This window comes from Haliotis rufescens, unplaced genomic scaffold, assembly GCF_023055435.1.
Source record: "Haliotis rufescens isolate VD_foot unplaced genomic scaffold, xgHalRufe1.0.p SCAF_10, whole genome shotgun sequence".
NCBI lineage: Eukaryota > Metazoa > Mollusca > Gastropoda > Lepetellida > Haliotidae > Haliotis > Haliotis rufescens.
In genome coordinates this window covers 34,499,697-34,516,504 of record NW_025963780.1, presented here as the reverse complement: position 1 = coordinate 34,516,504, position 16,808 = coordinate 34,499,697, and the positions used below count along the sequence as shown (strand labels likewise).

General features: G+C 41.8%; 1 protein-coding gene across 1 annotated transcript in view; it reads left to right on the top strand.

Annotated features, from left to right (window-relative positions):
- Positions 1–16,360, top strand: part of LOC124128642 (general transcription factor 3C polypeptide 4-like) — a 41,821-nt gene extending 25,461 nt beyond the window's left edge. The window contains exons 12-20 of the mRNA XM_048389767.1: positions 4,125–4,170; positions 4,592–4,640; positions 5,118–5,262; positions 7,966–8,023; positions 8,875–8,989; positions 10,664–10,810; positions 13,037–13,087; positions 14,229–14,324; positions 14,675–16,360. Coding sequence (XP_048245724.1) covers positions 4,125–4,170; positions 4,592–4,640; positions 5,118–5,262; positions 7,966–8,023; positions 8,875–8,989; positions 10,664–10,810; positions 13,037–13,087; positions 14,229–14,324; positions 14,675–14,736 — 769 coding nt within the window. The 3' untranslated portion in view covers positions 14,737–16,360. The remainder of the gene's footprint in view (positions 1–4,124; positions 4,171–4,591; positions 4,641–5,117; positions 5,263–7,965; positions 8,024–8,874; positions 8,990–10,663; positions 10,811–13,036; positions 13,088–14,228; positions 14,325–14,674) is intronic.
- The last annotated feature ends 448 nt before the right edge of the window (positions 16,361–16,808 follow it).

Below are 16,808 nucleotides of genomic sequence, written 5' to 3'. Positions count from 1 at the left end.
GATCTCTGTGGTAGATTTCGCTATAGCAGCAGTTGTGGGAGACAACAGCCTCGGTATAACAGTGGTAACGTATTACTTATAGAATATTCCGAATAGGAAAATTCTACAAATATCATATCATATATGGGTCATTCTCAAAAAAAGTGAGTTTTTTAGTCCGTGTTGAATAACAATTAAAATATTTATTTTAGATATGTTTAAACACAAGTGTTTTTCGTAGAACATACCATGGTGTCTGAAAGTTAAGTTTCAGTATTTCTTATTAGGTATTTTATTTTAATTAAAACTGCTTAATTGCGGTTCAATTGAGCTGAAGGGTGTGTCCGTAACCCTATGTTTGCACATCAACATTGTTTAATGTTGCTAAAAATAAAAAATATTATGTAAATAATGTTTATATATTGTACATTACCTTTCTAACTCATGATATAAACTTATCTTTTGAAGATACACTCTTTTATTTATATTGGTTTTTGGTAAGAAACACTTGTACATAAAAAAGTGTCTGTCCTGTTACCAGGATGGATCAAAACTGAAAAATAAATAATCCTTCAAGATTCCAATAATTCAAAATAACAGAAATACAGCTTACTTCCTGTACTATCATGGCAGCAGTGTCCTTCAAGTGAGAGAAGACCTTGGATAATTCTGCTTGACAGGGAAGTTTATTCCTATCATGAATACTCTTTTCTTATGTCTGTGCTGTTACTGCTCATTTTTGCCAAAACAAATATTTTTTTCTAAAACCATTTTTTCAGAATATTAGAAAATATGAATTGTTCACAATGTCATGTGGTCTCAACATTTCAAGGGAGGTCTCATTAAAAAAAACTGTAATTAATGTCAATTTGTCTATGCTGTTACTGTCTGTGCTGTTACCTTCAAACATGTAACAGGACAGACATTCCGTGGTAACAGCACAGACTTATCATCATCTTAAACTGTCTTTCCTTGTTTAACCAATCAATAACATAATTACCATAATAACTCAAATAATTCCTTTTGAAATAACACAGACATTCAAGAGGCTAAAGTTGTACAAATCTTCCAAGCTGAATAAAAACAAGTTGCTCAAGACTTAAAAGTAACAGCAGAGACAAATATTGGTAACAGCACAGACATTTGGTCAGCTTTATCTAACTATTCTTGTCCAATCACTCAATATTCAAATTTTATAAAACATTAAGACATATGTTTTCAAATTTATCACAGTTTAGAAGAAAACATATACATAAAAAATAGACTACTTTGTTGAAGATAGTTATCTGATGAAAAAGTAACAGCACAGACATTCCGTGGTAACAGCACAGACTTATCATCACCTTAAACTGTCTTTCCTAGTATAACCAATCAATAATATAATTACCATATTAACACAAATAATTCTTTTGTAATAACACAGGCATTCAAGACGCTATGGCTGAACAAATCTTCCAAGCTAAATAAAAAAAAATTGGTTAAGACTTAAAAGTAACAGCACAGACATTTGGTCATCTTTATCTAACGTTTCTTATCCAATCACTAAATATTCTAATTTTATGAAACATTAAGAGATATGTTTTCAAATTTATCACAGTTTAGAAGAAAACATATATACATAAAAAAATAGACTACTTTGTTGAAGATAGTTATCTGATGCAAAAACAACAGAAGGGTGGAGAAGACAGGTGGTGTGGTGGAAAAGGGTGAGGTTGTGAAAAGTGTTGAGAGGACAGATGGTGTGGTGGAAAAGGGTGAGGTTGTGAAAAGTGTGGAGAGGACAGATGGTGTGGTGGAGAAGGGTGAGGTTGTGAAAGGTGTGGTGGAGAAGGGTGAGGTTGAGAAAAGTGTGGAGAGGACAGATGGTGTGGTGGAAAAGGGTGAGGTTGTGAAAAGTGTTGAGAGGACAGATGGTGTGGTGGAGAAGGGTGAGGTTGAGAAAAGTGTGGAGAGGACAGATGGTGTGGTGGAGAAGGGTGAGGTTGAGAAAAGTGTGGAGAGGACAGGTGGTGTGGTGAAGAAGGGTGAGGTTGAGAAAAGTGTGGAGAGGACAGGTGGTGTGGTGGAGAAGGGTGAGGTTGAGAAAAAGGTGGAGAGGACAGGTGGTGTGGTGGAGAAGGGTGAGGTTGAGAAAAAGGTGGAGAGGACAGGTGGTGTGGTGGAGAAGGGTGAGGTTGAGAAAAAGGTGGAGAGGACAGGTGGTGTGGTGGAGAAGGGTGAGGTTGAGAAAAAGGTGGAGAGGACAGGTGGTGTGGTGGAGAAGGGTGAGGTTGAGAAAAAGGTGGAGAGGACAGGTGGTGTGGTGGAGAAGGGTGAGGTTGAGAAAAGTGAGAGTGACATTTACTATCCGTTCCAGATGATACAGAAGAGTGTCTTGGAAAATGTGTGGTTGTGTTATATGATGGTTTGCCATATCCTGGATACATAGATGCTTCTACCTATGATATATATGTGGAATGCATGCACAAGCCTGGCAAAAAATGGGATCAAAAATGATTCTTTTGGCCAAGACTCCTGCTTGACAAATGCTGGTACAAGCACGAGGACATTATTACCATCATTCCTGAACGAAAGAAGATTGAAGGCACTGCTTCCCACTTCAGTGTTGAAAACATTTACTGGGAAGCTATTACAGATATGATAAAACAGAAACAATAAACAACCTGTGGTTTATGGGTGAATGAAAGACACCGTTTAATTCTGGCACTAATCAAATAATCATAGATACAAGTGAATTGTACTTTTAAGGAAACTATAATTCACCTTTTCAGACCGTTTATTTGAGTATTTGCGAATACAATTGCAAAAGAATACAGCTTCAACAGGAAATCTTCTGACAAGATTATGTTGATGTTTGACATGGATAAAGTTGGTTATTGTGTTGTTGCTTCATGACAAAAACTGTCACATGACTATTTAGTGTAAGTTTAAATCAATTTAAATTCTTTGTAATTCTAGGGATTAACCCAAAATGCAAAAGTTATTGTCTTTGGCGTTACTTCCGTCTGTGCTGTTACCTACCATTATCCTACATTCACATTACATAGAAGAACATTCAGTTAATAACATCCATATGATCAGATACTGTTAATTAAGCAAAACATTTTCTTATTTGTCAGAGTTCAAAACTTTGAACTTCTGAACAGGATAGTTGACTGCAAACATAAGTTTGTCCGTCCTGTTACTTTCAATTGTCCGTCCTGTTACCGACCGGTTTCTATAGTTCAGATTACATACAAGAATATTCAGTTAATTACACCTTATATGTTCAGGTGTAATCAATTGCACATACTTTTTTCGTATTTGTCAGATATTTCAAAATCTTGAAACTCCTGAACGTTATAGTTATCTGCAATCAAAGCCGATTGTCCGTCCTGTTACTTTCAATTGTCCGTCCTGTTACTACGTTGTCTGTCCTGTTACCAGCACTTAAAATAGAAATATACTGATTATTTATTTTTATTTTTCAGAAGAACATATTTGAATTCAAACATATATCATCTAATGAAGCATATGTGTCAAATATATGATGCAATAATCAGGGTATGTTTGTCATATTGGATTTGAATGAATTCAAATGTTTTCATTTGACTCAAATGCTGGACAAATCTGTCCATAAAATAATGTATCCAACCTCTTTTTAATTGTACTCATTGAAATATTAAACAATACATTTAAAAACAAGAACTGACATGATTTGTGTTGAACTTTGAAAAATATTGTTACAGAAAATATAATTGTAAACATGGTAACAGGACAGACATATTTTTCCTATTCAGTGTTAATTAATTATCATAATTAGGACATCATTGATTATTAAGGTGTCATTTTGCTTAACATTATTATTCAGAAGTTACTTTGTGTACTGAGTCAATAAAAAAGGAATTTTACAAAAGACAATTTTGATGTTTTTGCTTAGTTGAAATTCTGACATTTTTTGAGAATGACCCATATCTGTTCATAAATCATAAATCAAGCTTCACAATCAGATTGTCCAGTATCTCATCACAGACAGTCAGCTGATATCTAGCTGATATTGACACCTGTAACCACCTTCCAGTGCTGTCATATACGTCTTGTACAGTTGACAATAGAAATGCTACCATGGTCTTCAAGTACCTTAATGGTTCTGGATCTGATTTCAGACCATCATCCAGGTTCTGCCATCTAGAAATGAGAGAACCAGTAAAGGTAAGCTGACTCAACGTGAGGGAAACCTTCTCAGGACAAAGTCCAGTGCCACGTTCAGATTATATGCTGATGACATTGGCTTACACAATACACTGAGTGCATGAAGTTTGAACTTACAGGGCTATACAATTCTGACAAAATGAAAAGGTGTTCAATTTCAGTTAATCAAATTTCCTGTATTGTCTGAAAGCAAACAACCATGGCTAGAATGGTCCCTAGCAATCTTTGCTGGTTGTAAGAGGCAACTTAATGGACTGGATGTTCCGACTATGTGACTTTGTTGATAGTGTGTCATTGTACCCCAACCGTGTGGAATGTTGCTCACAATCGCATTAGACAACGCACACACTCACTCACGCACGGACGCACCGGCGCATACACACCTTTAAACATTGATGCCTTATTCTATGTTTTGTTTCAGCTTCAAGTCATTCATGTGGAAGAGAAGGAAATCATCCATGAGTATGCAGGTATGGTGTCTACTCTGCTCAACACTTGACTACTTGCACACTGCCATTCTGAAGGAACCCCAGACAAATCCAGGGCTGCTTCACCAGGGTCCTAAACCACAACTTCACATGGAACATACATTTATTTGTTTCCCTGTTTCACTTGACCTGGTGTTCATGCCGATCAGGACGGTCGGGTAGCCTAGTGGATGAAGCGTTCACTTGTCACACCAAAGACCTGGGTTCATTTCCCCTCGTGGGTATACATGTAATATGTGAAGCCCATTTCAGGGCCCACTTGCACAAAGTGATCTTAGCGTAAGATGATCGTAACTCCCATACTTTAACATAGGCTTACAGTAGTCGTAGTAATAAGATCTCTTTGTGCAAGTGGGTCCTGGTGTCCCTTACTGTGATGTTGCTGAAATTAGGACAAGGAAGTTAACAATACACTGCCGTCAGGTACTGGTCCTACTCACAATGTTGACTGTGTTGCAGGGTCGTTATGTAGGGCCGGAGATGTGTTTGAAGCCTACAGACAGAGTATATGTTGTGAGGTCGACCCCCAGGACCTCCTGAAGGAGCATCGCCTCAACATCACCGACCTCAACGACCAGCCCATGAAGGCCCTCAAGATCTACAGGTGAGATTTAACGTTTATTGGATTCCCACGACTCAAGAAACAAATCCCAACCATTTACCGTAAATCTTGAAATTAATGCATCTCCAAATTAATACGACTGCTGATGCAAAAAAAAAAGATGTGACTCAAAATCAATGCGACTCCCCCCAACCCAACAACAGTTCACTGATTGGAGTGGTCAATGATGCCTAGTTTGACACAAGTGGGTAGAACTCTTGACGCATTTAATTAGGGCTCGTGATAATTTCAAGATTTACAGTATTACACTGATTTAGACAAGAATGTTTTCAAACAAATTTTTTGTTATATCAGATGCTTCTTGACATTCCTTCAAGAATCCTGCTAGCAAGAGACTACTAAATGTTTATGAGGATAATTAATAATTTAACAATGGTAGTCTACAATGACTAGTAACATTTTACGGTTATAATTCTTTGTTTTTTATAACTTTACCAGTTCTCGATGCTTTGATTATCCCCCGCCGTGCGAAAGCGCGAAGCGGGGGATATAGTATTCACGACCGTCCGTACGTCCGTCCGTACGTCCGTCCGTACGTCCCACCTGTTTGTTGCCGCGATATCTCAAGAACTAAACACTGGATTGTCTTCATATTTGGAACTATGGTGTATATACAGACTCCGCAGACACCAGTGGGTTTTGGTGACCTTGATCCCATTTTCAAGGTCACAGCAGACAAATCTGCTTTTAGAGTTGGAAAACGGTGTTGCCGCGATATCTCAAGAACTAAACACTGGATTGTCTTCATATTTGGAACTATGGTGTATATACAGACACCGCAGACACCAGTCGGTTTTGGTGACCTTGACCCCATTTTCAAGGTCACAGCAGGCAAATCTGCTTTTGGAGTTGGAAAACGGTGTTGCCGCGATATCTCAAGAACTAATCGCTGGATTGTCTTCATATTTGGAACTATAGTGTATATACAGACTCCGCAGACACCAGTCGGTTTTGGTGACCTTGATCCCATTTTCAAGGTCACAGCAGGTAAATCTGCTTTTAGAGTTGGAAAACGGTGTTGCCGCGATATCTCAAGAACTAAACCTCTCGATTGTCTTCATATTTGGAACTATGGTGTATATACAGACACCGCAGACATCAGTCGGTTTTGGTGACCTTGACCCCATTTTCAAGGCCACAGCAGGCAAATCTGCTTTTGGAGTTAGAAAACGGTGTTGCCGCGATATCTCAAGAACTAATCGCTGGATTGTCTTCATATTTGGAACTATAGTGTATATACAGACACCGCATACACCTGTCAGATTTGGTGACCTTGACCCCATTTTCAAGGTCACAGCAGGCAAATCTGTTTTTGGAGTTGGAAAACGGTGTTGCCACAATATCTCAAGAACTAATCGCTGGATTGTCTTCATATTTGGTACTATGGTGTATATGGCGGGGGATATTTCGTCACTCTGTGACAAATACTTGTTTTACTACAAGTCAGTCTCGCACGACCAGCTGCAAACTCTGAGGATGAATGAAATAGGTTTGAAGCTAGTCAAGTGTTAAATTCAAATGTTTTTCTGGCATGGGTATAAAGATAAAATGCCCTTGTAATGTTAAGACAATGAGGAAATTGAAAAATTTATACAAGCACTCAGGAATTTGTACTACCGTATTCGACGTAATAAGCGCCCAGGGCGCTCTCAAAATTAGAAATATGGGGCCTCTTATTAGAATATTATTTTGGTGAGTTGAAAGAAATGTTTATGCTGACAGCCTGAAATGTTTAAAAACGACAGATATATTTTTCCAGAATTTAATTGCCCATATTTAAGGTGCATATAACACACGAGTGCCTATTATAGGCGAATAAATAAGTCTTGTGTACATTGATCAATCGGAAGGTTGCTAATTGGAATTGTTCACTAGCCAATATATTAGCAAATATCGCCTTGGGCGCTTATTAGAGTGGGGCGCTTATTACGTTGAATATGGTAGGTGTAATATATGGTAAGTTGTAGCCCTGTAGTCCTTTGGGCTAGTCTTCAAAACAGAATTTCAAAGGTTACATGAGTATTCAATATAATTGGTTACTTTAAAACATCTCATAGTCAGCAAATGTTATTTTGGGGGCAACACTTTCTGAGTACCGGTAAAACTCACACTGCCAGAGTGTGGCACCAGATCGTCAGCACACAAACTCAGCAATCTAACCAACCCGCTTAGCAACCGAGGGTTCCACAAATATAACATTTGTTACATTTGACCACACTCTAAATGGCATTGTGTATTCATATGTTATTATAATTCAAAAACTGCAGCTGTGTAGAAAACATCCCACTGCCTTGGGGTGGTCATATTCCTGCAGTGAAAGTGGGCAAGACTTCATGGAATACATCAAGTAGTATATGGATACTAAATGATTTTGTTTGTTTGTTGTTTAACGGCGCACTCAGCAATATTCCAGCTATATGACGGCGGTCTGTAAATAATCCGAGTCTGGACCAGACAATCCAGTGATTGATATCAGGTGCATCGATCCACGCAATAGAGATCGATGACATGCATCAACCAATTCAGCGAGTCTGACCACCGGATCCCGTTTGTCGCCTTTTACGACAAGCATAGTCACCTTTTACGGCAAAGCATGGGTTGCTGAAGACCTATTCTATTCTTCACGGTTCGTATGCTAAATGGATGCTAAATGAACATAAAAGTGAGCATTATGTTTTGTTTCAGATTTTTGTTTCTGGTCTTGGATAACCTTCTGCGAAACACAATTGATGAGGAAGAAGAGGTAGGGTATTTTCCTGGACTGTTCACCACGTTGTCCTGTATCACTTGCTTATGTCTAGGACAGTTGTCTGAGGCACCGCAATACACTGTGCAGACGTTGCATCCCTTGGGCACACCAGACACCAGTGATTGTGGGTTCCAGGGATTTATGTGATGCACAAATGTAGAGAATGGATGCAAAAAAAAAATATACTGCGTTCCAAGGGATGCATAATGATATTCATTGTACCTACAGCACATCAAGAGCAGTTGTGGGTGTCTGTTATTTCATCCATTGATCATGGCCACTGTTCACATGACTTATGTATTCATGTTGCTCAAAAGTAGTTATCTAAACACACAGTACACTACACCATTACATACTTCACGGGGGCACGGGTGGCCCAGTCGTCTAAGGTGCCGAGAGTTGCGTCCCTTGGGCACACCAGAAAACTACGATTGTGGGTTCAAATCCTGGTTTGCGAATACGTTTCGTATAATGAATATACCCACCCACGCACTCTAATGCCCTGACTTACTCAATTTACTGAGCATGGGGATATGTTGAATCCTGATCAGCTGATTCAGTTTTTATGTCTTACTCACCAGTGTTTGGGGCAATCGGGTAGCCTAGTGGTTAAAGCCTTTGCTCATCACGTGGAAGACCCGGGTTCGATTTCCGGCATGGGTACAATGCGTGAAGCCCATTTCTGGTGTCCCCCGCCGTGATATTGCTTGAATATTGCTAAAGGCGGTGTAAAGCCATATTCACTCACTCACTCACTCACTCACTCACTCACTCACTCACTCACTCACTTACTCACTCACTCACTCACTCCCTCACTCAAATTTTACCATCTTTTTGTCCTCCAGGGTTTTCAGCCAATTTCTAAAGACATTGAAAAGTTCACAGATGAAATTCATGGCCGCTTAATTAAACAAAGATTTGAAGACATCAACAAATGCAAAGGAAAGCTCTCACAGCTGGGTATGTTGAATAATTAGTTGGAACTAATCTTTGTCATCAAAAGGAGATGAAACAAATATCAATAATTGGGATATTATATTTTGTACAGTCAAGCGTCAAGCAGGGAGTTACTGGACGTGAAATCCTGCATCTTTCTCTATAAAAACTTAAACAGATCCTAAAAAGTTACATGTTTGAAATGAAAGCTGCTTTTTCATAATTTGGTCAAACTTGCAATTATTTTCTGTACATTATCATTTAAAAAGAACAGTACACAGCCAAATGCTTCACGAGCTTCTAGTATAAGTACTTGTAGATTCGTTTCTGTGGGCGAACTCAATGTCCATGTTTAACTTACAACCTCTGACATAACCTTATGTCACAGAGGCGACTATGCTTGTCGTAAGAGGCGACTAACGGGATCGGGTGGTCAGGCTCACTGACTTGGTTGAAATCCCAATTGCATGGATCGATGCTCATGATATCAATCACTGGATTGTCTGGTCCAGACTCAATTATTTACAGACCACAATCATATAGCTGGGATATTGCTGAGTGTGGCGTAAAACAACCAATCAATTAGAGTACTGTATTCAATATTTGACATTTCTGTAAGACCCCATTTTCAAGCTTAGGAGCCTCATTTTCTAAACTGAGACCCTACAATTTAAGTCCCCTAGATCCACAAAATAATTAACCCAGGTAAAACCCTGGCAGCAGTGTCCACTTGTCCAGCCTTCTACTTATCTGAACCTGAAAGGAATATCTCCATCACAGTTGAGTAGTGTATATATACTCACCGCCAAAAGAAACACGAACCATAAAAACATGTAGAGGAGACTGTAAGTAAAGAAGAGATGTTTCAAATGTGTACCACTTAATGACAAAACAAACAATCAGTCAAGTGTTACCACAGAGATTCTTTATTTTTATCACAATATTCACGTGATTTCCAAACTTAACACGCTAATTCTGCATGAGACAAATGGTGCATCTCAAGTCATGGATCTCTGACGTCACATGTGATGCGTTCATGACGTCGGTTCACACAACATACCAGTATGTTCGTTTGTGCATCAAACCAATCTAATGTCTCTTGAATATGAGTCATATATTAACCAACATGTATGGTATTCGTGTTTCTTTTGTCGGTGAGTATATATACTACTCACCCTTAGATAGGGATATTCAGACCTGTCAGACACTTGGCATATGACAGAACCCGTGAAGATCCGGGGTAGAATAGGTCTTCAGCAACCCATGCTTGATGTAAAAGGCGGCTATGCTAGTCGTAAGAGGCGACTAACGGCTTCGGGTGATCAGGCTCACTAACTTGGTTGATGCATGTCACTGTATCCCAATTGCATGGATCGATGCTCATGATATCAATCACTGGATTGTCTGGTCCAGACTTGATTTTTTATTGACCGCCGTCATATAGCTGAAATAGCTGAGTGCGGCGTTAAACAACAAACAAACAACCAACCGACATATGACAGATATCCCTGTCATATGTAGAGTAGTATAGTTGAGTGCTGTGTAGGGTACAAACAAACAAACAAAGGGTACTGCAGTGTCATGGCAGACTGAGACATGTCATACAGCGAGGTATATTTTGAAGAGATACTTGATGATATTTACAGTGCGAGTTTTAGGACATTCTTTACTTTCTGAAATGATATTATAAAACTTCAGAGCAGAAAATCGTGACCCACATGTGCCAGTGGTTGGAGCGAAGTTCAAATGAGACTTTACACCAGTACGCTGAGTCGGACGTTGTCATCAAAGTCATGGGCCGCGTGATGGACCTCCCACCCTCCGCCTGCACCATCTGTGAAGAGAATATCCTTGTAGAACCAACGTTGTCTGGGCAGACTAGATCCCAGCACCCTATCCTTGTAGAACCAACGTTGTCTGGGCAGACTAGATCCCCAGCACCCCTTGCCTGTAGAACCAACGTTGCCTTGCAGACTAGGTACCCAACACCCCTTGCCTGAAAAACCATTCTGTCTGGACAGACTAGATCCCCAACAACCCTTGCCTGAAAAACGATTCTGTCTGGACAGACTAGATCCCCAACAACCCTTGCCTGTAGAACCAACGTTGTCTGGGCAGACTAGAGCCCCAGCACCCCTTGCCTGAAGAATCATTCCCCAGCACCCAATGGCTGTAGAACCACCCTGTCTGGGCAGACTAGGTCCCCAGCACCCCTTGCCTGTAGAACCATTCTGTCTGGACAGACTAGGTTCCAACACCCTATCCTTGTAGAACCATTCTGTCTGGGCAGACTAGATCCCCAGCACCCCTTGCCTGTAGAACCAACGTTGTCTGGGCAGACTAGATCTCCAGCATCCCATGCTTGTAGAACCATTCTGTCGGGGCAGACTAGATCCCAGCACCCCATGCTTGTAGAACCACCCTGTCTGGGCAGACTAGATCCCCAGCACCCCATGCCTGTAGAACCATTCTGTCTGGGCAGACTAGATCCCCAGCACCCCATGCCTGTAGAACCATTCTGTCTGGGCAGACTAGAGCCCCAGCACCCCTTGCCTGAAGAATCATTCCCCAGCACCCAATGGCTGTAGAACCACCCTGTCTGGGCAGACTAGATCCCCAGCACCCCTTGCCTGTAGAACCATTCTGTCTGGACAGACTAGGTCCCCAGCACCCCTTGCCTGTAGAACCATTCTGTCTGGACAGACTAGATCCCCAGCACCCCATCCTTGTAGAACACCCTGTCTGGACAGACTAGGTTCCAACACCCTATCCTTGTAGAACCATTCTGTCTGGGCAGACTAGATCCCCAGCACCCCTTGCCTGTAGAACCAACGTTGTCTGGGCAGACTAGATCTCCAGCATCCCATGCCTGTAGAACCATTCTGTCTGGGCAGACTAGATCCCAGCACCCCATGCTTGTAGAACCACCCTGTCTGGGCAGACTAGATCCCCAGCACCCCATGCCTGTAGAACCATTCTGTCTGGGCAGACTAGGTTCCCAGCATCCCATGCCTGTAGAACCACCCTGTCTGGGCAGACTAGATCCCCAGCACCCCATGCTTGTAGAACCACCCTGTCTGGGCTGACTAGATCCCCAGCACCCCTTGCTTGTAGAACCACCCTGTCTGGGCAGACTAGATCCCAGGCACCCTATCCTTGTAGAACCATTCTGTCTGGGCAGACTAGATTCCCAACACCCTATCCTTGTAGAACCACCCTGTCTGGGCAGACTAGATCTCCAGCATCCCATGCTTGTAGAACCATTCTGTCTGGGCAGACTAGATCCCAGCACCCAATCCTTGTAGAACCACCCTGTCTGGGCAGACTAGATCCCCAGCACCCCTTGCCTGTGGAACCATTCTGTCTGGACAGACTAGATCCCCAGCACCCTATCCTTGTAGAACCATTCTGTCTGGGCAGACTAGATCCCCAGCATCCTCTCCTTGTAGAACCATTCTGTCTGGGCAGACTAGATCCCCAGCACGCCTTCCCTGTAGAACCATTCTGTCTGGGCAGACTAGATCCCCAGCACCCCTTCCCTGTAGAACCATTCTGTCTGGGCAGACTAGATTCCAACACCCAATGCTTATCTCTTCTTGGGGACGGTTGAGACTAGTCCCGAGCACACCATGTTGGTTGTCTTTGTAGGAAGCAACTGATAGTCATACAGCTACTTCACTTTGTTGTAAAGATAATTTGTTTCAGGAAGTAGTCAGCTAGTCTTCTATAGGCTCCCGGGGGCACGGGTGGCCCAGTCGTCTAAGGCGCCACGATTCGCTGTGCAGAGTTGCGTCCCTTGGACACGCCAGAAACCTATGATTGTGGGTTCGAATCACGGTTTGCCCCGATTATGTTTCTAGGTTTGTCAGCACCATACCCGTGCTCGTGGGTTTCACCGAAGTGGTAAACGTCTGAGACCTGCATCACTTCGGGCTTTCCTCCCACATTAAGCTGACACGCCGCAATATGACTGGAATACTGTTAAAAAAGCGGCGTTAAATCCAACTCACTCATTCACTCACTATAGGCTCCCAGGTTTGAGCAATCGCTAATTAACCTTAACATCAGCAGGTCTTCAGATGGATCCCTCCAGCTGTAAATGTGTCAACGGGCATACATTTGGTAAGCATTTAGTTTTCATAGTTCCATAGCACACTCATTGTTAGCTCACCTGACTGAAGGTCAAGTGATTGTATGCCGTGGTTGTCATTATTTGTTTATTATCAAGGTGAGCTACAGAGCCTAATGGCTCTATATTTTTTGTTAAACTACTGGAATGAAACAGATAGAGAATGGTTACCATGCTTAATATCATCCATAGTTTTCTGAGCCTTTTCAATCAGCTGTTCACAGACATCAGCAAACTGATAAAGTGACTCTCCAGTAGCTTCTTTTGTCAGGATCAAAGGAAACTGAGGACTATAGAATTCTTTTATGTGGAATGAAGGTTGTGAAACTGCAAAGACAGGTTATAATTCCTAACTCTAATAAAAAGAAGGTCCAGGTTAATTTTGATATTTGAATACAAATAGCACAGACAATCTTTAAGGTCTTTTTGGTTCTTCTTTGCCAGGTTTTTAAAAAACACTACACTGCCAAATTCAAATATAATCTTTGAAGTGTTGGTTTTCACTATTGTTTGATATTGATTATCTTGACAGTTGTTATTATATTATCAAAACAATCACATATGTCATCACAATTTATTTTTTTTTCTTAATATTGTCATTCTATTTATATATCAGTGCAGTTAGACAAACCCAAAACTTTAGCCAAAAGGTTAATTATATATACTACTCACAAGAAGTAAAGGCCTGTCTGTCCTGCCGTGACACATTAACTCTAATGATGTGAAAGAGTCGGACGGACCTTTACTTTGGAGTAGTATACATAAATTAATCAACATCTCCTACTAAATGAGGGGACACAGGTGGCCCAGTCATCTAAAGCACTGCGATTCGCTGTGCAGAGTTGCATCCCTTGGGTATGCAAGAATCCTTTGATTGTGGGTTCGAATTCCGGTTCGCCCCAATCATGTTTCTAGGTTTGTCAGCACCATACTTGTGCTCATGGGTTTCACCGAAGTGGTAAACGTCTGAGACCTGCATCACTTCAGGCTTTCCTCCCACATTAAGCTGACACGCCAAGATATAACTAGAATACAGTTAAAAGCGGTGTTAAACCCAACTCACTCACTCACTCCTTAGAATGGAAAACTTGTGATGTCCTGGTCTTAGTTGATGTGTGTTTCTTGTATCTCCAGGTGCGTGTTGTTTGACATTGCTGCCGTGTGACCAGATCCCGTACAGGAAGTGCCAGACCTGTGGCGCCCTCTCCTTGCACCTGGAGCAACTGAAAGGTACCAGGATATCCTCAAGTTCAATAGTGTGATAGTTGATGTCAAGAGCTGCAATGTGGATGGGCCAGTCATCTAAGAGACAATACACAATTAAAATGTCTCCCCATGCTGGTCATATAAGGCGACTTAATGGATTGGTTGGTCAGGCACGGTGACTGTTGATTGCGGTTCATTGTACCCTGAAGGCATGGATCCTTGCTCACAATATCAATCACTGGATTATCTGGTCCAGACATGATTATTTACAGGCTGCCATCATGTAGCCGCGTTTTGTGGCGTTAAGCAAACACACATACAAAAATACCAAATGGAATCAGATTAACCTCCATATTATGTACGTCTTGTTTCAGATATAACCTGGCTGGCCGCCGACCTGACCCGATGTGCGCTATGTGAGGGACAGCTACTCTGATTGGTCAAACACTGCATGACCATCTCGAGCTCTGTAACCTGGACAGTCGTCCAGAACCATCTTGAACTCTCTAGCCTGGACAGTGGACCACGATCATGACCACCTGGAACTCTCTTGTCACAGTCGTCCAGAACCATCTTGAACTCGCTAGCCTGGACAGTCGACCATGACATGACCACCTGGAACTCTCTTGTGACAGTCGTCCACAACCATCTTGAACTCGCTAGCCTGGACAGTCGACCATGACATGACCACCTGGAACTCTCTTGTCACAGTCGTCCAGAACCATCTTGAACTCGCTAGCCTGGACAGTCGACCATGACATGACCACCTGGAACTCTTGTGACAGTCGTCCACAACCATCTTGAACTCGCTAGCCTGGACAGTCGACCATGACATGACCACCTGGAACTCTCTTGTGACAGTCGTCCACAACCATCTTGAACTCGCTAGCCTGGACAGTCGACCACGACATGACCACCTGAAACTGACTCATCCAGCACTGCGACGCCTGGACATGCCCGGGATCACTTCCAGTGGGTATCCAAACAGCTGAAGTGTCCACTGCCCATGCATTACCATGGGATTTCTGTCCACAGATGTGGCTGCTGGCTTGAAGGCCAAACAATCAACCGCTGCTTGGAACTGTCTGGAGAACAGTCCAGTGTATCATGCTTGTCCTGTGAGTGGACAAACAGAGAGTAGTCAGACTCTGCAACATGGCTGGATGACATTGCCTTGACATGGATCTGTGCCAAGGGGCTGATGTTCCTGGTACTGAGGTGCCATGATGACTGACTGTGACATTAAACACACTGACTCAACCTTTGTACTTGGTGGTGAGTTTCAAGTATATCCATACTGAGATAGACAGACAATAAGACTGCCATGGACCCGTGATGATCCGAGATAGAATAGGTCTGCAGCAATCAATGCTTGCCGTAAAAGGCGACTATGGTCAGGTTCACCGACTTGGTTGATGCATGTCATCATATCCTAATTGTGTGGATCAATGCTCATGGTGTCAATCACTGGATGTTTGGTCCTGATTCAATTACAGACTGTCATCATATAGCTGGAATATTGCTGAGTGACGCGTTCAGCAACAAACAAACAAATAAAACTGCCATGTCTGTATTGGGCCGCCCTTGGCGGATGTCCTAGATCTGTATAGATCCCCATATCAGTCTAAGGACTGAGAATTGATGCAGTGCAGACCCTTTTACCAACATGCAAAGAAAATACCGTATATCTACCAAATATTGGTGACATGGTATTTCCGGTGTTACGTGATGACAGTAATGTCTGGGAGCCTATAGAGGACTGCGTGTTTGAGAAAAAAACATTGAAAAGCCCCTTAATTCTAGGTACAAAAAACTCGCCTTATACTCAGCGATATACACCAAAATTACAACATTCAACATTGTTTCAACATTGTGCGACTTTACTCAATAATGAACACATCAAGTCTATTTGGTAGGAAAACCTCATCATCTGTTGTCAGGGATGCCATTGATGTTTTGGACTTGTGTTTCGGTCTGGTTGATGATGCAATAGCATTCTGCTGTCTTCAGAAATGGAACAAATGTACAAAAGGGACTTGCAATAAACCAGATAAACATTTCCAACCTCTCAGTTGTTTTTTCTTCCCAAGACTTTTTGTAGGGATAGAATGCTCATGATGTCAGTCACTGGATTGCTTGAAGTATCATGTGGGACTCATTCCCTTATGTATATGTGGTTGTCAGATCCTTTAAATGAATCACTTGGATCATTGTCTCATGGAAATCCATTCCATATGTAATTGCAGACAAGAAAGGGGAAACGCTCATTTAAATATCTTTATTAGAGAGATCCCAAATGCAAGTTTGTAGTTTAGAAGGAAAACAGATGAAAATATGTACCCTCTATAATACAGGCCCTTACATGTGTTTCCTTTATGATACAGACTCTCAAAAGTGTGTTCCCTCTCTAATACCGCCCCATCAAATGTGTTCCCTCTATAATACAGACCCTCAATTGTGTCTTCACCCTCAAATACACTCTCAAATGTGTCTTCTCTCAATAATACT